The following is a 22,196-nucleotide window of genomic DNA, read 5'->3' as shown; positions in this document are numbered from 1 at the left end:
AACAAAGCGACCTTCAGGGCAAGTGGACTTGAGCAGGAAATAGCATTCAGTCTTTTAAGCCCTAGGGTCTATCAAGCACACATCAAAAATGGGCAGCTTTGCGTCTTAGCGTGTCAAAAAAAACAAAACAAACAAAAAAAAACTTAGCTTCTGGGTGCAGTGGCTCATATCTGTAATCCCAGCACTTGGGAGGCCAAGACAGGAGGATCACTTGAGGCCAGGAATTAGAGACAAGCCTGGGTAACATAGTAAGCCCCATCTGTACAAAAAATCGATAAAAATAGCCAGATACAGTAGCATGCATCTGTAGCCCAGCTACCTGGGAGGCTGCGATGGAAATATCACTTGAGCCCAGGAGTGGAAGGCTGCAGGGAGCTATGTTGGCAACACTGCACTCCGGCCTGGGCAGCAGAGTGAGATTCCCATCTCAAAAAAAAAAACCAAATTCAGTCGAATGCCACACATTTTCTGTTGCCCATCATCACAGAAATGTGGGTAGAAAGCTCTTACCCCACCCACTCCCATCACTCTTCTATTCCAAGTACCCCTCACAGCTCACAGACCGAACCCCCAGCCTCCCTGCACTCCTCCTCCTCCGTCATGTCATGTAAGTAAAAAGGTATGTGCAGTCCCTTTGTCTAAACGATACACACATTATCATTGGCCAGGAATGGATGTTTTCATTTTTAATTTGTGCATCTCCACTCACCCATAGCATCTACTATCTGCATTTGCATTCAGTAAGCACTCAATAAATGTGTCTTCTTCCTGCTGGTACAAGATATGTACTGGGGGTAGGGGTGGAGTGTTGACAACTGGAAAATGAAAGTGTGCCAGAATTATGGAGCAAATGAACAGGGAGATGTATCTTCTATAATAAATATACCTCTGAAGAGCCTTAAAAGAAATCAATGAAGCACAACATCAAAGTCCCAGGGAGTGATAAATCAGGAGCCTGATAGACAAAAGTGCATCCGAAATCATTTAAAGTGCACCAGAAATCATTTATGTCTGAGTAATTAGAACACATTGGAACGACTCCGTGCCATTGAACTGAAATTGAGCAACATAATGTTTATGAAATCCCCATGGACTCGGGGAGGAAAATCAGCGACATGAAAGTTGCATTGAAAATCCTCCCCACTGGCCCAGAGCCCTCCTGCATCGTCCCCAGGGGAGACGTAGGGGGAGATGAAGTTTCTTTTTAGTCCGTGTGCAAATTTGCTTTTTTCTTCTGGTTTAAAAATGTCTGCAGTCCCAGTTGTTGAGAAAAAAAATGTCAGGCTTAGGCTTTATGTGACAGGATGGGATCATCCGTCCACCTGATCCCCACCTCCCAACCAAAAGGGAGTCTAAGATAGAAATTAAACCAGGTGGGCATTGTTCCTAAAAAAGGTGGCCATTCCTAGCAAGAAAAAGGCTGAGCTTCTTTCTCATTGCTCTTACAGAATTGGACACTCCCCACACAAATCCCACTGAGTGAAGTGGAGGGAAATGACCTCAGTCAAAGAACTGGGACCCTGAAGGGCGGCAGCAGTAGGATTTTTAAAAAGTCCAAGGAAATTCTGCAGGAGGGGAATGGGAGATGAAGGAGTCAGACAGGAAAGACGGACTTCTAGGCTCATCTATACAATCTAGTCATCGGATGCCAGTGGGGAAAGAAAAAGAACCCATCTACCTCGATTTGGGTTAAACGAGGATGACAGAACCTTGAACTTGGAGACCTGCCAGGAAGTCCTCAGACATCGAGTGCTTTTCTAATCTTTCCACTCAGTGATGGAACCTGGCCCCATAAACACGACCCCAATATGGCCCTGGTATGGGACTGTCTCCTCCCATAAAATGATGATCTGAGTTTGTCCATCAAACGAACCTGACATGCTGGTGTCTTTCTCAGCTCACAGATACTGACAAATGAAAATTCCACTCAGAGCGTGACTCTCATTCCTCTCTCCCCTCAGTTTTAGACCACTAATAACGTCAGCCTCTGGGAGCCATAATGAGGGCTGCAATCCTGTGCCATCGGCAGGTATGAAAGCAAGTGAAAGACCCCTGCATATGTGGGGTGCAGGTCACAGTAATGTTGCACTCACGTACAGAAATAAGTCTACTTACCCTCCCTCTCTGCCAAGAACCTGGAAGGCTCATATTGGGGAACCCACCTTCAGCTGTGCAAAGGCAGATGTACTGCAGGCATGTGTGTGTTCTGAGACTTGAAGGATGTCCATCCAGATGTTGGGTGTGGGGAGGTTCTTCTCAAGCCTGAAGGAAGGTGACCATTGGCCATACCACCAGCTGCTTCCCATCTTGCTACCCCTGTGATTCTGTCCCCTGCTCCAATGGAGGCCCCTCAAAGAAACCTAAGGGATCTTCACAAAATGCAAATCAAACCACCTCCTCAAAAACCCTTCATGGCCCTCCCCTAGCTTTAGGCCCATCCTCATGGGCCCTTGAGTTTCAGTCTTGCCATCTGTAAAGTGGAGCCCATTCTATCTTGCAGGTCAGCCACTGTGGATCAAACCCTTTCTATGTGCCAGGAAGGGGCCGGTTCCATGTTTTATGGGACCTGAGCCTAGATTAATTTGGGGTACCTCGTTAGGAAGAAGAACCCCAGGCCGGGTGTGGTGGCTCGTGCTTGTAATCCCAGCATTTTGGGAGGCCTGAGGCAGGTGGATCATGAGGTCAGGAGTTTGAGACCAGCCTGTCCAATATGGTGAAACCCCATTTCTACTAAAAAATACAAAAATTAGCCAGGGATGGTGGCACATGCCTGTAATTCCAGCTACTCGGGAGGCTGAGACAGGAGAATAACTTGAACCTGGGAGGCAGAGGTTGTGGTGAGCCGAGATTGTGCCACTGCACTCTAGCCTGGGTGACAGAGTGGCACTCCATCTAAAAAACAAAAAAAGAAAAAGAACCCCAAATAATGAGTGCCTAGGTGGGTTTCTGCCCCATGGAAGCACTGAGGTCTTCCATGCTTAGGGGTAAAGATCAGCATCCTCACCATGGCCTCTGGAATGCTCTTCCTCCCTGAGCTCCAACTGCTCTGGCTATCTTTTAGCAGTTCCTCAAAAAAACCCATACTCCTCTGGCCACAGGATCTTTGCCCATGCTATTTCCTCTGCCTGGAATGCTCTACTTTCTCCTGGCCCCTTGCCCTGTGGCCTCAAGAGCTCAGTTCATGAGTCTCCTCCTGGGGAAACCCCAGACATGTCCAACATGTATGCCAGGTTTTATTATAATAGTCTTTCTCAGAGCCATTATCTACCTTGTGAAGCAATTATCTTCATTTGTAGATAGACTTTCGTATGAGTATCTGCTTAATCTCTGTCTCATCCCACTAAACTGTAGGCTCCAGGAGGGTGGGTGCTACTGTGTCTCTTGTCACTGTAACTTTAACAGCTACACAGGACCTGGCACATGATGGCTGCCCAATATTGCATGGATGGACAGATGGAGAGGTGGACGGGTGAATGAGTGGATGAGAGAGTGGGTGGGTGGATGGGAGAGTAGATGGATGGATAGGAGAACAGATGGGAGATTAGATGAATGAGTGAATGGGAGTGGAAGGAAAGATGAATGAGTGGATGGGTGGGAGAGTGGGTGGGTGGGTGTATTGGAGAGTAGGTGGGTGGATGGGAGAGTAGGTGAATGAATGAATTAATCACAGAGTAGAAGGAAGGACGAACGAATGGATGGATGGGACAGTGGGTGGGTGGGAGAGTAGACAGATGGATGGATGGTTGGATGGATGGATGGGAGAGTGGAAGGAAGGATGAATGAATGGATGGATGGGACAGTGGGTGGGTGGGAGAGTAGACGGATGGATGGATGGATGGATGGGAGAGTGGAAGGATGAATGAATCGATGAGAGCGAGAGTGAGTGGGTGGGTGAGTGGATGGGAGAGTGAATGGGAAATTGGATGGATGGATGGGAGAGTGAGTGGGTGGGTGGGTGGATGGATGGATGGGAGAGTGGGTGGGTGGGTGGGTGGCAGACTGGGTGGGAGAGTGGGTAGACGGACGGATGAGAGCAGATGGAGCCATGGATGGGAGAGTGGCTGGAAAAGTAGACGGACGGGTGAAGCACTAGTGTTTGTTGATACTGGTTTATAACATTGCTCATTTTTATCAGTTGAAAGAAGTTGAGTACACAGAAGTACAAAGCAAAAGGCTACTGCAGGATGAGAAAAGCCAGCGTAGGAGCCAAGGAACACAGCAGCAACAATGCTGGCAGGGAGGCAGTTCCACCAAGTCATTCATTCATTCTGTTAGACTTTCTGTGCTCTTACATGTGCAGGCACTGGGGTGACGCTAGGGTTGCAGTGAGCCGCCGAACCAGATGTGTCAGAAATGAGAAAGGAGATGAGAGAACAAATTAGAATGCAGAGTAATCGACACTTTGATGAAGGAAGGAGATGGCGCCTGGGGTTCACGAAACCCACTGCCAAACTAACCCAGGCAGGGGAGTAACAACCCACCCTAGGTAAGCTCAAACCTTAAAGATGAACCCAAGATTTCAGGGGAAGGCAGCCAGGGAGACTGGGTGGATTCAGGATGGAGATGTTGCCAACAGAGCGCACGTGGGCCAGCGAGAAAGCACACCACACCTCAGGATGTGGATGAAGCTCCAGTTGTCTGCTGGGGAAATGTGGAAACAAATCAGGCTGGAGGAAAGTGATTTTTATTTATTTTTTTCTGTTCTGAGACAGAGTCTCACTCTGTCACACAGGCAGGAGTACAGTGGCATGATCTTGGCTCACTGCAACCTTCACCTCCCAGGTTCAAGCGATTCTCCTGCCTCAATCCTGAGTAGATGGGACTACAGGCACCCACCACCATACCCAGCTAATCTCTTTGCACATGTGTGTGGTTTTTTGTTGTTGTTTTTGTATTTTTAGAAGAGACGGGGTTTCGTCATGTTGGTCAGGCTGGTCTCAAACTCCTGACCTCGTGATCCACCCATCCAGCCTCCCAAAGTGCTGGGATTACAGGTGTGAGCAACTGCTCCCAGCTCTGATTTTTATTTATCCGTATTTTTATTTTTTTAGAGACAGGGTCTTGCCCTGTCCCCCAGATTGGAGTACAGTGGTGCAATCATGGCTTACTGCAGCTTCAGTCTCCTGGGCTCAAGCGATCCTCCCACCTCAGCCTCCGTAGTAGCTGGGACTAAAGACATGTGCCACCATGCCATTAAATTTTTAATTAAAAAACAAACTTTAAAAAAAAAATTCTAATTTTGTAGAGACAAAGTACCCCTCTGTTTCCTAGGCTGATCTCAAACTCCTGGCCTCAAGTAAACTCCTGCCTCAACCTCCCAAAGCACTAGGATTGACTGGCATAAGGCACTGTGCCCAGCCTAATTTTTATTTTACAACTTTGTACATTATGGCATTTTTAATACCCCTGCCCGGACCACAGTTTTAGGTAAATCCCCATTCTTTCTAAACCCATGTTCCCGTTCCCCTTCCTAGCTGTGTGACCTTCAGAAGGTCACCTGCCTTACTAGACATCAACTTGCTCTTCTGTTAAATGGGGGTGACCGAACCATGTAAGACACCGTGACAATCACATGAGGCTACATGAATAAAACATGGGCCCAGTACACAGTGAGTGTGCAGCAGATGTTCACTAGTGTTTCAGCAAGCAGTGACTGTACCACATGCAGGCACAGGCGTAGGTGCTGGGGATACAAGAGTGAACAAAGCACTGGGAACGGGATAGGGTGATGGTACCAGGATAGACTGAGGGCACAGTGGAAATTCACAAGTCCCCACCCTCCTAGTGGCAGGATGTACAGCAAGCTGCCAAGTAAATAAAATACACTGGATGTCAGAAGGCAGCAGCGCTCAGTGTTGTACAAGCCTCAAAGCAAGGAAGAGAAGGGCGCTGAGCAGGGCTTAGAGATTTAAAAAGAGCCATTACTGGGCATATATCCAAAGGATTATAAATCATTCTACTATAAGGACACATGCACACGAATGTTCATTGCAGCACAGTTTACAATAGCAAAGACCTGGAACCAACCCAAATGCCCATCGATGATAGACTGGACAGGAAAAATGTGGCACATATACACCATGGAATATTATGCAGCCATTAAAAATGAGGAGTTCGCGTCCTTTGTAGGGACATGGATGAACCTGGAAACCATCATTCTCAGCAAACTGACACAAGAACACAAAACCAAACACCACATGTTCTCACTCACAGGAGGGTGTTGAACAAGGAGAACACATGGACACAGAGAGGGGAGCACTATACACGGGGGTCTGTTGCGGGGGAGTGGGGGGGACAGCGGGGGGGGGGAAGTTGGGGAGGGATAGCATGGGGAGAAATGCCAGATATGGGTGAGGGGGAGGGAGGCAGCAAATCACACTGCCATGAATGCACCTATGCAACAACTTTGCATGTTTTTCACATGTACCCCAAAACCTAAAATGCAATAAAAAAAAAAAATTCAAAAAAAAAAAATATATATATAATCAGTTCTTTTAAAAATTATTAAAAAAAAAAAAAAAAAAAAGAGCCATCAAGAAAAACGTTGCAGAGAAGAAGGTATTTGAATAAAAACCCAAAGGTGAGAGTACAAATTATGCTAATGTCGGTTTTGTCCCCAGCACCTCCCCCACTGTCTCCGCACTGTACCCCACCCCCGCCATTGTCTCTGCGGCTTCTAGAACAGTGCTCGGCAAAAAGTAGTTGGCTGATAAAAAGAAATTATGAGATAAACAAGTCTTAAAGAAAAGCGTTCGTGGTCAGGGGAACAGCATGTGTAAAGGCCACAAGGCATGAAGACCGTGAAAAACAGTCAAGCAAGGCTGAGGCAGGTGGATCACAAGGTCAGGAGTTCAAGACCAGCCTGACCAAGATGGTGAAACCCTCTCTCTGCCAAAAATAAACAAATTAGGTGGGCGTGGTGGCGGATGCCTGTAATCCCAGCTACTGGGGAGGCTGAGGCAGAGAACTGCTTGAAGCCAGGAGGCAAAGGTTGCAGTGAGACGAGATCCCACCACTGCACTCCAGCCTGGGCAACAGAGCAAGACTGTCTCAAGAAAAAAAAAAAAAAAAAAAAAAAAAAAGTCAAGTTGAAATACACCAGGACACTGGGGGCTGCCCTGTTCAGGAGCGTTTGGATGCAGGTCATGGGGTCCCACTTGGCTTGGCCAAGCTCTGGTCTGGAGTGACCCTGGGTCAACCTTGGCTGACATGATGGACATCTCCACATGCTTGGCACCTGCCATTACTCCAGAACAAACCCGCCCTTTGTCTACAAACGAAGGAAATAGCCTCCTTGAACAAAAGCCTAGAAGCTGACCTCTGCTCTGCCCCCAGCAGGCTGACTTTTCTCTAGAGTGGGAGGTGACAGGCATTTGCATTCCACTCCCGTCTCAGACAAACGACAGAGATGGGATGGAGTTGGCAGGATGGGTTTTGCTGGTAATGGGATAGACCGATGGCATATCGGAAATTCACATTTAAAATACTGCTCTCCTTTCTGTAAAATGAGATAGCATCTGCAGTTTGGGTAGTGAATACCTAACTTAAATGCAAGCCATGAGGGTTTGGACGAAGGGCCCAGGAAGTTCTGGGTGGTTCAGCCCATTTGGGTACACATCACGGAGCCCTCTCCCCTACCTCTGGTAATTTTATTCCTTAGCAAAATTACTGAGAACATTGAACTCCCTTACAGAGATGTATTTGCTCCCCTTATCTTCCTTCCGTCTTTCTTGATTAAAAGCTATGCGTGATATTTGTAGTTATCAAACGTCAATATTTGGCATGGATTTGTGAAATGGATATGGGGGGAAGAAAGGAGTCTAACCGTTTCTGCAAAGGGTAAAACCTTGAGCAAACAGACTGAATTTCTTATTAGGGGCACTAAAGAGCAGAGACACGTTTCAGAAGGGACCACCCGGACCGCACCCCAGCAGGCTTTGTGAAACCAATGATCAGGGCTCAAAATTAGATTCTGGATTTCATCAGGAAAGCCAGCTTCCTTCGGAGGACAGGGGATGGGAGGGAGGGTTAAGCAGTGTATCTCACATCTGTTAGCTCTACAACTATTACAGAGCTTGCAGCCTCTTCTCTGCACTCAACTCCAGCACTCAACTGGGCAGAGCTGAAATAATCAATAATAATAATTAAACCTTCTCTTGTGCCCTCTCCTAAGGCTTTACCTATATTAACTCATTGAATCCCTCTAGTAAACCTAATTTATCAACTCTGTGTTACATAGGAGAAGCAAAGTTACAGCACAGAGAGGGCACACCACTAGCCCAGGCTTCCAAAGCAAGCAGGTGGCAGGGCTAGGATTCGAGGTTGCAGCCTGGTTCCCGGCCATGCACAGAACTGCTTCGCCATGCTGACCCTCCATCACGTGGGCCCACCACAGTTGCCCAGAATCACGGTATGCTGTTGAGGGGGCCGCTGCTGTTCCGGAAACAGAGCCCTTGGTTTGGGTGCTACACCCTTGCGACACTGACCGAGTTAGCTGAGACTCAAAGTGCCCTTCTGTGAACTGGGGGGGATGATAACCACACTTGTCCCCGGGGATGCACTCAGAGAATGAGCACGCAAGTGGGATTCATCGTCACTGCTGGTGGGAGTAAGCGCTGGTACAAAGTGGGCAACTTTTGGATAGCAGCTACTCAGAGTAAGCAGGTGCCTATTCTGTGACCAAACAGATACACTCCTAGGGACACTCCCCAGATAAATGAGTGTCTGTGTCCACCAAATAACAGGTGCAAGCGTGCACAGAGCCCCAAACTACAGACAACCCAAATGCTCATCCATGGGAGAACAGGTATGTCATGGACAATGGTACAATGAAATACTATCCAGCCATTAAAAAGAGTAGCTAGTGGTGCATGCAGTAGCATGGGTGACTCTCCTAGGGATGCCATTGATGGAAGGAAGACAGATATATATGGACTGTAGGGGTCCATTTATAGAGATTTCAGAAATGAGACCCATGGAAATAGAAAGGCAATGACCTCACATTGGGGCAGGAAGTGTGGATGGAGAGAGGTCTGAGGGAGCCTTCTGTGATACTTTAAATCAACAGAGCTGACACTTCCACTCGTTCATTTCAACAGCAAGCCTGTATTGAGCACCTACTGTATTTCAGGCGCCCCATCAGGAGATGGGAAGGAGAAAAGACCTTCACTCCCCATACACAGTTGAAGGCTAACATTGAAACCTGTCAATATCATCACCGTGTCTCCAGGGGCACAGCCATCCTCAGAAATTTGGGGAATTGCTAAATAGATTCCCCCTCTTATCTGGCAGAAAGCAGCATAGAGAAATGGCAGGGGTGTTCACCGGAGCAGCAGACCCAGCACCGGCTGCACCCGAGATCAAGAGAGCCACTTAGCATTTCATCCCAGCAAGTCCAGCTTCCTTTAATCAGAACCACGTGGCCAGCATCACGGGTGATATTCTGCAGGGTAAGAATTTAAGTCTCCATGTCTCACTGCCCCGAGTATCAGCTTTGTCCTCCTGCTCCTAATGCCGTTATCTCGTCCACACACTTGGTTTTCTGCCGAGCAGATGCTGTAGAAGCCACATTAGTGGGGAGAAGCAGAGCGTGCCCAGGAGTCTGGGTGTAGAGCTGGTGACCCCTCTGCTCCCAGCCCACTCCAGTGAGGAGACATGGTGAAAAATACCCGGGAGGGACCGAGGCTTCCTGCAGCCTCCCAGCCTTCTAAGCCAGGTCCCAGGGAGATCTTTCTAAAATGCAAATCAGATCCAGGCAATCACCAGCTTAAAACCTTTCAGTGGCCCCACACCAATCACAGCAATAATGCAACTTCTTAAGCACTATGGAGCACTGGGGCAGGCCTGCTTCTCCTGCCAACCCCTGACATTCCCTCCTCCAGAGTAAAACAGACCCAAGTCCATGCCCATGTTTCTGATGATTCTGTTCCTTCTACCTGGATTTCCCCATCTCCTGCAATCAGTGTTACGACTCCCCTTTGTCGTTCAAGACTCTAAGTATCACCTCGTCCACGAAGCCTTCCCTGACTACCTGTTTGCACCACCACTCAATTTTGTATTCTTCCTATACTACAAAGCAATCAAATTGTGCCTCAGTTATGGGCTACTTCTTATTCATCCTGGTTCCTCCTCTCAGACTGCAAACGCTTTGAGGGCAGGGTTTGAGTCTTATTCACATGCATATCTTCCAACTCTTAGCAGTGACTGCTATATAGTTTCGGGGGTACGGGGTGGAGTGAGGAAGAGATGAGAAGGGGAAGTGAGGGAGAAAGGAGGTGAGGAAGAGAGGTAGTGAGGAAGGAAGTGGGTAGGAATGAGGGTGGAGGGCATTTTGTGGCTGGTGATTAACACAACCAGAGCATTTAGGAAGAATCTCTGAACAAAGCTTTTCTGATGAATCTGGACGAATGGTTAGGAATTTGGATAGTCAGATTTGAGGGGAGAATTCAAGCAGAAAAGATAGCCTAAGCAAAGGTGTGTAGTCAGGGAACGTGGGGCGTAGACCCCAGAGGACAGGGTGGGAGGAGAGTAGCAGGTAAAGTTAGCGAAGCCACAAGGTAGGATCCAAATCCCAAGTGTGGAATCACAGGACCTTGCAGTCTACTCTCACATCACGTGCAGCTGCTGAAGTGTGTGGAAAGGAGGGAGTTATGGTTCAGCAAGTGAGCTGACCAATCGGACAGTGGGTCAACTAGAGACATGCCACAGGCAACCTCTGCTAACTTCAGAATGAGAGTGAGAGAAGGAAATGCCAAGGATGCCAAGGAAGAGGGAGGACAGCTATGCCTGTGAATATACAGAAAGAGAAGCCTTGGGGAAGGTGGGGCAGCCGACGGGTTCCAAGATGGTTGCTGAAAGTCTCTATGAGACACCTGCAGTTGGGACAGCACCTGTGTTGGCACTCTCTCCTGTTTCCAAGGAGGACATTGCCAATCAAGAGTATCATTCTTCCCTCCTATACCCAAGGCTGACATTACTAACCAATAGTGCCACTCTCTACTCCTATACCCAAGGCAGACATTACTCATCAATGGCACCACTCTCCCATCCTATATCGAAAGCAGACCTTACTCATCAATGGTGCCACTCTCCCCTCCTAGACCCATGGCAGACATTACTAATCAATGATACCACTCTGCCCACCTAGACCCAAGCCAGACATTACTCTTCAATGGCACCACTCTCCCCTCATATACTTGAGGCAGACATTACTCATCAATGGCACCACTCTCTCCTCCTATACCTAAAGCAGACCTTACTCATCAATGGTACCACTCTCCTTCGCTAGACCCAAGGCAAACATTACTCATTGATAGCACCATTCTCCCATCCTATACCCAAGGCAGACATTATTCATCAATAGTGCCACTCTCCCCTCCTATACCCGAGGCAGACCTTACTCATCGATGGCACTACTCTCCCTTCCTTGACCCAAGGCAAACATTACTCATTGATAGCACCATTCTCCCATCCTATACCCAAGGCAGACATTATTCATCAATAGTGCCACTCTCCCCTCCTATACCCGAGGCAGACCTTACTCATCGATGGCACTACTCTCCCTTCCTTGACCCAAGGCAGACATTACTCATGGATAGTACCACTCTGCCCTCTTGGACCCAAGGTAGGCATTGCTCATCAATGGCACCACTCTCCCATCCTATACCTAAAGCAGAACTTACTCATCAATGGTGCTGCTCTCCCCTCCTATACCTGACACAGACCCTACTCATCAATGGCACCATTCTCCCCTCATAGACCCACCACAGACATTACTAATCAATGGCACCACTCCTTCCTGCTGAGTACAGATACAGCCTTGGCATCCTCGACCCGGGCCGGGGTCTAACCTCCACTACCATCTGACTGCCATCTATAAATAAGGCGTTACCTATTCCCCATACACGGTTACAGGCATCATAACCTGGATCAGGGATGTGAGAGCAGAAAGAGCCTGAGAAACCCTCATTTCACAGAACAGAAGCCAAAGTCCTTGGAGAGTTGGTGGCAGAAGCAGAGACGAAATCCAGTCCAGCGCCCCATCTCTTTCTTCTACATCCTGCTGCCTCGTGGAGGGTAAAACAGGGAACGAGCCCATCAGCACTCACAGCAACTAGAAACCAAAGCAGAAAGGACAAGCAAACCTGCCTCATGAAGAGACACGTCAAACCTGAGTCAACAACGCTCAGCAGAAACGAAGGCTGGATGAGTGGCTGTGTGTGCGCAAGCAGTAGAGAAGGGAACAGGAGCCTCACTTCCATCCCTCTGAACAGCACAGATCACTTTTGCTAAATTCCAAAAGGTGGCAGCATTCCATTAAATATTCATTTGCTGAGACTGCAGCAGGGGACATTCTACAGAGGTGACATGGGCAGAAAGTTAAGATGCCCAGAGGGCAAGGGAATAAGGAAGTCTGTAGGGTCAAACACTGATGTGGTCAGGTTCCTGGGGGAGGGGGAGCATGAGCTCCTTTTTTGCAGGAAAAGGAAAATACTGGAGAGAAATAGTAGCACACTTGGCCCCAAGAAGAGGAGAAAGCCAGGCTCATCTCAGGACTGGATCTGCATAGACAGACCTCAGGGTGGCCCCATGTTAAGCAGCATGTGAGCAGGACCCATGACTTACCTCTAACCAATAGAAAAGATGACGGGTATCCCATGATTATCTCGGGACATGTGCACCCAAGACTCCATGTTGCTAGTATGCCCTAGAGAGATACTGCTGGGAAAAGCACACTGTCACATTGTAAACTACCTATGGAGAGGGCCATGTGTCACAGAACTATAGGTGCCTTTAGGGTCTGAGGGCCTGCATCCTACAGCCACAAGAAATGGAATGCTTCTAACCACCAGTGAGCTCGCAAAGGGACCCTGAGCTCCCGATGAAACCCCCAGCTCCTGTCAACGCCCTTGACTGCAGCTTTGTGAGACCCTAAGCAGAGAACCCAGTTCAGCTATGTCCAGATCTATGATCTGGTGTTGTCTGAAGCATTAAGTCTCTTATAGTCTCTTAAGCAGGCACGGAAAACGAATTTTGTGTATTTCTATTACAGAAAGGTACAGGGGTTATGAGTTATGGCTCTGGAATGAAGCAGAACAAAGTAGAAATTTGGGTTCTTGCACTTAACTGCACTATGTTTACTGCCTTGGGTATAGGAGCGGAGAGTGACACCATTGATTAGTAATGTCTGCCTTGGGTACAGAAGGGAGAATGGCATCATTGATTAGTAATGTCTGCCTTGGGTAAAGGAGGGGAGAATGGCGCCATTGATTAGTAATGTCTGTCTTGGATACAGGAAGGGAGAGTGGCACCAGTGATTGGTAATGTCTGCTTTGGGTACAGGAGGGTATCGTTTCTACTATATAAAGAAAGAGAAAAAGTAATGGTATGGTTCTTATGCTGGGCAGCATCACTTCCACGGGTTCAGGATGCATATGCTCCAGAGTGAACCCAAAAGTTCACTTTTGAACCTGCAAGTTTCCCACTCAGTCTCATTCCCGTGTGCCTCTCTATCACATGACCACATGATCACAGATGACTCCAATGTTTAAAGAGGGGTATGTTTCATTCATCTAGCTCCTCATGTCAACACAATCACTTCATCTGGCACCTAAGCCAAGACTTTCATTTTTTCTAATAGTCAAGGAAAGTATGGCTGTATTCGATTGGTCTCCAATGGAACTTGCACAGGTAACTGACCAGGTGTGATTTTTATGTTACTCGATGACTCTGGAATTAACTGTGCACTGAGACACAGGTTCCCAGAAATGCCCCATGCATCACCAAACAGAACCTGCTGGCCTTCCCCTCGGCTCAACACAGCATGGGAAACAGCTCGATCTAGGTCTGAACTTTAGACTGCTTCCCCATTAGCTATGAGACTGTGCAAGCCATGCTCCTCTGAGCCTCAGCTTCCCCACTTGTAAACAAGGGGGTTAGATAGGTCTTCTCACCTTGGACTATTCTGGGGACAGAAAGACACAATGCCTGTGAAATGCTGGGTGCAATGCCAGGTACTTCCTAGTTCCCAAAGATGCTAACTATTATGATTATTCTATTTTATTCTGAATGTTGATAAAATGTACTTTCTGCATCCAGGGAAAGCCCTTTCTGGGAGGCAGTGCCAAAGCAGGGAGGTGGAGGTAAGAAAAAGTAGAGCTGACTGGTACCACAGGGCAGTGAGTGGGAGGGCAGTGAGATGCCATGGCCTGGAGCATTCTGCATTCTGGAGCAGGCAAAGGTCAAAGATTCTGTCCCGAGGCCACGTTCCGTCTTGTAAACCTGATTTTCACTCCTCTAGAGGGACATCACAGCATTTCCATGACAACTGAGAACCAAACTTGAATGAATATACCATCAGCTGTCCTGCAAAACCTTAACAGTCCAGAACACACTGCTTAATTTTATAAATAGCTATTACTATTACTAATATTAGCATTATTATTACATTATTACTATTACTGCTTCTTACATTACATTATTACAACTACATTATTATTACTAATATATTATTACTACCACTGCCAAAGAAAATAACTGCTCACTACAGAAAAAAAAAATCTAAAGAAAAATGCAAAACCCAGCAATTTAGTTGAACTTTCCATCTGCCTTTCTGACATCTCTCTGCACTCAGAGAAAAGGAGATCTATGAATATAGTTTGCACATAACTGGAATCATATAACACAAGCTGTATTTCTCACTCAACAATATGTCATGAGCATCTTTTCAAGTCAATAGACATAAATCCTCATCATGAAATCCTAGCAGCAGCTTGGAATTGGACTTTATGGATGCACACAATTTACTTAAACTATTCCTTATTGAGGGATATTGAGGACACATCTTTTTTAAAATTATTCTTGCTACTACCATCATCCCCTTAATAAATATACAAACACATCTCACACTTGTGCAATCATCTCCAAGGTGCAAATTCCCAGAAGTGTGATTGCTTGATCAAAGATGGAACACATTTTACATTCTCACACATGTGAATGGGAGAAGATCTGCCATCCAGAGGTGGTCGGGCCAACATAGGCTGCCTCCAGCAGAGGTTGTGAAAATGACTGCTTCCACCCATGACACATTCCACGTCATGTGGAAAGCAAGGCTGTGAGAGTCCAGCCAGAAGGACCCACCCAGTAGTCCTGCTACAATCAGAAGCTGGAGAAGGAGGGGCAGGTTAAAGCAACTAGATCCTCACAGCATGAGTCTCTGCAAACCTAGAAAAATCCACAGCCTCCAGAGAAGAAACCAGCACTATACCATCATCCCTTCCACTAGAGAGAACACATCCACCTCGGTGAGGGAGGTTGGGGACCAGGAAATACCTGACCCAACCCAAGAGAGCTGAAATCTAGCAGGCACAGGCACTATTCTAAGCAGTGGAGAAATGGAGCCACCTGAGACACCTTTGATCCTATTGTGGGCAATTAGCTTTTCTAACTACTTTCCCTTCAAAAGTGTCTGCACAACCAACATCAAGTCTTTTTGGTCACCTTCCTGCTCCACGCCTCATTTCCCCATCTGCAAAATGGGTTTAGTATCTTTGTTTTCTTTTCATAGACTCAGTGTGACATTACAAGCATCCTGGACGGAACTGCAAAACACAGTTATTTCAAGATTATGAAGAGCGCAGTGGCCAACCTCCAAGATGGTCCCATGACCCCTCCTCCAGGTATACTCATGCGCTCGCATGGTATACTTCCACAGTCTCTTGAGGACTAGGTTGTTTGACTGATCAAATAGAGCAGAGCAGACGGCATAGGACATCTGAGGCTAGGTCATCCTAGGGATGCACAGCAATTCACTGCTATCATCATCCCACGTGGCTTCTACTTTGCTCTTACTCTCTCAGATCTCTCACCCTGGGAGACGCCACCCACCATGTCTTGAAGACACTCAAGCAGCTCCGTGGCCTCCTGACAACAGCTGTAAGGTGAACCACCTTGGAAGTGGATCCTCTAGCCCCACTCCAGCCTTCAGAAGACAGCAGCCCCAGCTCACATGGAACCTTGAGCCGGACCACCAAGCAAACCCCTCCCAGATTACCGACCTGCATAAACAGTGAGATACTGAAAGTCTGCTGTTGACGTCACTAAGTTGAGGGTAATTGTCACGTGCAAGGGACAGCCAATACAATACTTCCCTACCTCATGTATCATTTTTCCATCTATCCAAAATGGGAAGAATATTTCCCACACTTGACGTGAAGCCTCAAGACTCCTGGGTACTCCACCGATGCAGTGGGTCAGAGGGTAAGTCCAGGCTGTGTGACCACGGGCACATTACGTTACTTGAGTTTGGGTTTCCTAAGCCATAAAATGAGGACAGAAACAGCACTCACCTCATGGAGTCATTGAGAGGATGTTGAAAGAACAGAGATCGAACATTTGGTCAACTGAGAAGTGGGGAAAGAAAGCTGGGTGTGTGGTTGCCATTTTTCATCATCCCTTTCCTCTTCTTCCTCCTCTTCTTGGCATCGCAGGTAAACACTACTTTCAGATTAATTAATTAATTACATTTATTATAAAAAACCCAGCCTGGAAAGTTATTTGGGGGTAACGGACAAGCACCAAGCAGTAGGCCCCAGGATATTCCAGTTCGCACCAAGGATCAGCATAGATTGGGGCATCAAGAGGAGGGAACATTCCAAATTCAGAGCACACTCACAGCCAAGGCCCGAGGCCCAGGGCCAAGCAGAATTTTTTTTTTTTTTGAGACAGGGTCTCCTTCTGTTTGCCCAGGCCGGAGTGCAGTGACGTAATCATAGCTCACTGCAGCCTCTGCTCCCTGGGCTCAAGCAATCCTCCCACCTCAGCCTCCTGAGTGGTTGAGGCTACAGGTGTACACCATCACACTTAGCTAATCTGTTCATTTTTTGTGGAGATGAGGTCTCCCTATGTTGCCCAGGCTGGTCTCCAACTCCTGGGCTCAAGCAATCCTCCTGCCTTGGCCTCCCAAAGTGCTGGGATTATAGGTGTGAGCCATTGTGACTGGTCATGAACATATTTTGATAAAAGAATTTACTCTCAGCCGTTCGCTTACCACTATCACAAAGTCTTACCAGACCTGCATCATTCTTTCCATACCATTTTTCGTCTTTGAGTCAACTCATTTTTTTTTTTTACTGAAGCTTTTTTTGTTTTTTGTTTTTTTGTTTTTGAGACGGAGTTTTGCTCTTGTTGCCCAGGCTGGATACAATGACACAATCTCAGCTCGCTGCAACCTCCACCTCCCGGGTTCAAGCGATTCTCCTGCCTCAGCCTTCTGAGTAGCTGGAATTACAGGCATGCGCCACCTCGCCCAGCTAATTTTGTACTTTTAGTAGAGATGGGGTTTCTCCGTGTTGGTCAGGCTGGTCTAGAACTCCCGACCTCAAGTGATCCGCCCACCTCGGCCTCCCAAAGTGCCGGGATTAAAGGCATGAGTCACAGTGCCCAGCCACTTAAGTATTTTTGAAGGAAATTTCATACTACTACCATTAACTGAAAACCAGTTGTGATGGCTACAAAGAGAAGATCATTATAAAACTTCTCTATGTATTCTATGATGAATACAAAACAACCGTCTGTGTGTAACTGATGTCATCTCAAGGTCACCAACAATACACAAACAGGTCACGCTTGGGGAATGCACCACACCATGATTGCATTGCTGAGAGGCTGTGCACAAGTGATTTCAGAAGTATCTGTGCAGGAAGCTTCCTGGCCACTGAACTCACGGGTGACAGATGAGGGATGCGTGGGAATTCACTGCCATCATCCCAAGTTGTGTGCCCCAGTGACTCCAAGCCTGACGCCATGACCCAGGACCCCAGGGCACTCAGTAAGCATTCCTGTCCCTACCAGGAAGACAACCAAATGAAATTCAACTTCCATCCACTCTCCCAAAACCTGGGGCCCTCACACCAGGGGGCAGAGGGACCGATCTGCAGCCTCGTCACCGACCACTGTGCCCCAGATCTGTCCCCCAAGTGGACCTGGTCATTTGTAGAGGGCAGAACACGGCTCTCACACCACATACCGGAGGCTGGGAATACAGCCCAGGTGCTTCCTAATAGAAATTGCGCACGTGCTTGGGAAAATGTATTCCCCTCAAACCCAGTTACTTCTCCAGCGAGATTAGTTTCAGGTAAAAACTATTCCTGGTGATGGATGACGGAGACCAAAGAGGCTGAAAAGGATGCAAAAGGAGTTTCAAAATCTAATCTGTTCAGCAAAATGCTTCTACTTACGGAGTCTTGCAGACTGTTCTTGGCACTGGGGAGGAGGGGTGAGTTTTCAGACTTGTAGTCCTGGCAAAAATAAACAAATAAAAAAAGAAGGTTAGGGAATCCGGGTTGAGGAAAAAAATTCGAATCTGGAACAACCCAGTTTAGCATGATCCCAGAATGTCTCACTGCATCTAGCCACAGTACGACTGACTCTCTCTCTACCCCTCCCCTGCATGGGTCCACACCTGCACTGCCCAGCGTAGTGGCCACTAGCCCCATGTGGCTACGGAGCCCTATGGCTAGTCTCATTGCAATGGGCTGTATATACACAATACTCACTGGGTTTTTAGGACATGATGAAGAAAATGAATATAAAGTATCTCATTAATATTAATATTTCATTAATATTTTTATATCGATTACACGTTAGAATCACGTTTAATAATACATAAAAATGAAATATATTGCTATGTTTAAAAATGTAAATATATTACAACTATCTCAAAGGAAATTTATTATCACAGTTAATTTCATCAGTTTCTTTTTACTTTTTAATGTGGCTACCAGCAAATGCTAAATTGCATCTTTGACTCCCCTGACACCCCGGAGGCAGTGCTGGTCTAGATGTCTCTCAGTGTGGACTCCTCATCCCAACCTGAGGATGCCAGGGGTCCCCAACCTTCCACCTTCCACTCCAGCAGCTGTTTGCACCTAGGGAGCACCTGCAATGCTATGTGCTACTTTGTATTATTATTATTTAGTTTTTTGAGATAAGCCTCACTTTGTCACTCAGTCTCCTGAGTAGCTGGAAATACAGGCACCCGCCACCATGCCTGGATAAGTTTTAATATTTTTAGTAAATACAGGATATCACCATGTTGGCCAGGCTGGTCTTGAACTCCTGACCTCAGGTGATCCACCAGCCTTGGCCTCCCAAAGTACTGGGATTACAGGTGTAAGCCACAGCGCCCAGCCACTGTGTGTTTCTAGTACATTTTCACCCTGAATCCTTACTAGGGTATTAAGAAGAAGGTCTTAACCACAGCCCCATTTTACAAGTGAAGAAGCAACTCAGAGACTGAGGGACTCGTCCAAGAGAACACAGCACTCAGCAGGGCTGCGGTGGAGCCTCAGCTTGCACTGAGCCTGCCTACTGCAAACACCAGGATGTGAATCACCATAGGAATATTCCCAAAGCCTTCGTCCACCTTCCCACGAGGTACAGCACAGAAGCATGTTAAAGCTGGTCACCACCAACTCTGGGGAAATGCTCCTGCCTCAGAAGCATCAGCAATGCCTAACACTCTACATTGTCATTAATCAAAAGTCAACAACGCTGAGGCAGGCAGATCACCTGAGGTCAGGAGTTCGAGACCAGCCTGACCAACATGGTGAAACCCCACCTCTACTAAAAATACAAAAATTAGCCGGGTGTCGTATTGGGTGTCTGTAATCCCAGCTACTTGGGAGGCTGAGGCAGGACGATCACCTGAACCAGGGAGGCAGAGGTTGCAGTGAGATGAGATCATGCCATTGCACTCCAGCCTGGGCAACAAGACCAAAACTCCATCTCAAAAAAAAAAAAAAAAAAAGTCAGCAGGCTTTCGCCTGGAGTCACCCCTTAAACCTACTGGGAAGAGAGAGGGGTATGTGTGTGTCTCAAGCAAGACCCTTTCTCAAAAGAGAGACGGTGGGAGATAAAGGAAAAGAAAGAGGAAAGGAGGAGAGGTGCAGAGAAACTGGGAGAGAGGAGAGAGGAGAATAGAGAGAGAGAGAGACAGACAGACAGACAGACAGAGATCAAAAGAGAGAGAAGCAGAGAGGGACAGAAGCTACCTACTCTTTCCTGTACCAGCCACAAGAATTACTCAAACCCACCCACAGAGTTCTGGGATTTCTGTTTCTGTACCTAGTTTCTGAACTTATCATGAGAACACACATATTTTATTGTTTCTTTTTTTGCAGTGTTCTAGTAGACATTGCTCATGGAAAAATCTGGTGACCAAGAAATCAACATTGCGTTTGTTCCTCTCCTTCCTCTACACAGAGAATGGTCCTCACGCCACATCCACCCTCCAGTTTCTTGTTCCTGAAGTGAACAAATGAACTTAAACACAGATCGTGTCCCTGCTTCCACCACCTGCCTAAAGCAGCAGCCTGAGAGGGGAGAGAAGGGGGAGGATGTTGGCGCAGAGATTTTGCTGCCAGATACGCCAGTTCTCCTTTGAGAGAATGTCCACTGGGTTGAGAATGCGTGGTTTCTGTTACTTCCTTTTCAGTCCCACTTTATAGACGGACCAGTAAGAAACTGCACGTCATCAACAAGTTAAGCCCAAGAGCGGATTTCAACCAAGTGACAAGACGTGAGTTTTATTAGATGTCCTGGGATTCCCTGTCTACTGCACGGGCCTTTCTCTGAGAGGGGCCTCCCTCCAAGACTCACAGGTGACCCAGCATCTTGCCCACTTCTAACCAGTCTAGGGACACACACCTGCCCCAAAGCAGCAAGAATCAATCTGTCTTTCTCAGGAACGGAGATGGAGACCCACGGAAATGGTCACTTTATTGTGTTGGACTCCACAAGTCCAAGAGTTTGCATATGAAGCCAGTATTGGCTCCATAGCAACCACCAGCCCTAGTCAAAATTAAGAGTCTTCCAGGGCAAGGTGATTAGAAAAGAGAATAGAGAATCCAGGCAACCAGTATCCCAGAGCTGGGAAAGAGACAACTTAGGACTTACACTCAAGTACAGTCTTACTTGGGAACCTCGTTACCAGATGAGATTCCTATCCAGCTACCCCTGCACAGCCTTCTTCCTCTCTTTGTCCCTTCCTCACTTCCCAGCCCCCTTCCCCTAGCTAGGGGCTTTCCTTCTCGACATCCCTGAGCCGGAGGTCCCAGATGCCTGGTGTCCTCTTTAGCTGACTATCTCGCATTGTGCCGCACTTCCAAGTTATTTTAGTCAGAAAGAGCACAGGAAGCCTTCACTCCTAGGAAATGGTACCAACAGAAAATGGTACCAACTCTATCTGCTCTTCTCAAAAGACTTTTTCTGCCTGCCCTTCCTGCCACTTTTACACCTCTCCATACCCTGGAGCTGGGGATGCACCCTAACCCTAAATTGGCACCCTCTTTTGGATAACACAGTCCCTGTGTTATCCGAACAAAGTAGCCAACTCTATGCCCAATCCCTTGTGTCTCTGTTTCCCTCCTTACCTTGAAAACAGAGACAAGCACATATTAACATTCTAAGTCTGACTAAGCAGGGGAAACAGAGCCAAGAGATGCTTCGAGAGAGGTGGTTCAGCACAGCTGATCATCCTGATGGAAATTCTTGAGGAGGAGAAGATCTGATCCACAACCCTCCTTAGATCCCAAGCCAGGGTCCTGAGCCAGCTGTCACTCTCGTCACTGTCTGCAGCTCTTCTCTCTCCAAGTCCTGTTCCCTCATTTTCCACCCTTTGGTTAGACATTTAGTAGTCTTCCTTGGAAACCTCGTGCCTCAGTTTACAGCTTTCAAAATCTGAGACATGAATCCCCAGCAACAAAGATTTAGCCAGTTTAGACAATGACCCATGCAGAGGTCCCAGATGGGCCTTCAGACATCATTCTCTACAGACTTGTTGTGGGCTGGTGTCAGCTCCCAGAGGTGGCATTACAAGATAATATTCTTTGCATAACAATTTCCTTTAAAGAGCCTCTTTCTGATAGGAAATGTCTTTGGGGGACACTTTTTTTTTTTTTGAGACAGAGTCTCACTCTGATGCCCAGACTGGAGTGTAGTGTCATGATCTCAGCTCACCACAACCTCCGTCTCCCAGGTTCAAGCAATTCTCCTGTCTCAGCTTCCCAAGCAGCTGGGATTACAGGTGCCCACCAGCATGTCAGGCTAATGATTCTGTATTTTTAGTAGAGATGGGGTTTCACCATGTTGGCCAGGCTGGTCTTGAACTCCTGTCCTCAAGTGATCCACCCACCTCA

The 22,196-nt window shown here is 47.3% G+C and overlaps 1 protein-coding gene across 1 annotated transcript in view; it reads right to left on the bottom strand.

Annotated features, from left to right (window-relative positions):
• The window catches only part of RBFOX1 (RNA binding fox-1 homolog 1), a 2,526,943-nt gene that overhangs the window by 2,145,998 nt on the left and 358,749 nt on the right, over window positions 1–22,196 (bottom strand). The window contains 1 exon segment of the mRNA XM_021673515.2: window positions 18,237–18,296. Coding sequence (XP_021529190.1) covers window positions 18,237–18,296 — 60 coding nt within the window.

Source organism: Aotus nancymaae, unplaced genomic scaffold, assembly GCF_030222135.1.
Source record: "Aotus nancymaae isolate 86718 unplaced genomic scaffold, 86718_ANA_hifiasm-v0.15.2.pri h1tg000049l, whole genome shotgun sequence".
Taxonomy (NCBI): Eukaryota; Metazoa; Chordata; class Mammalia; order Primates; family Aotidae; genus Aotus; species Aotus nancymaae.
This window is presented reverse-complemented; position numbering and strand designations above follow the sequence as displayed.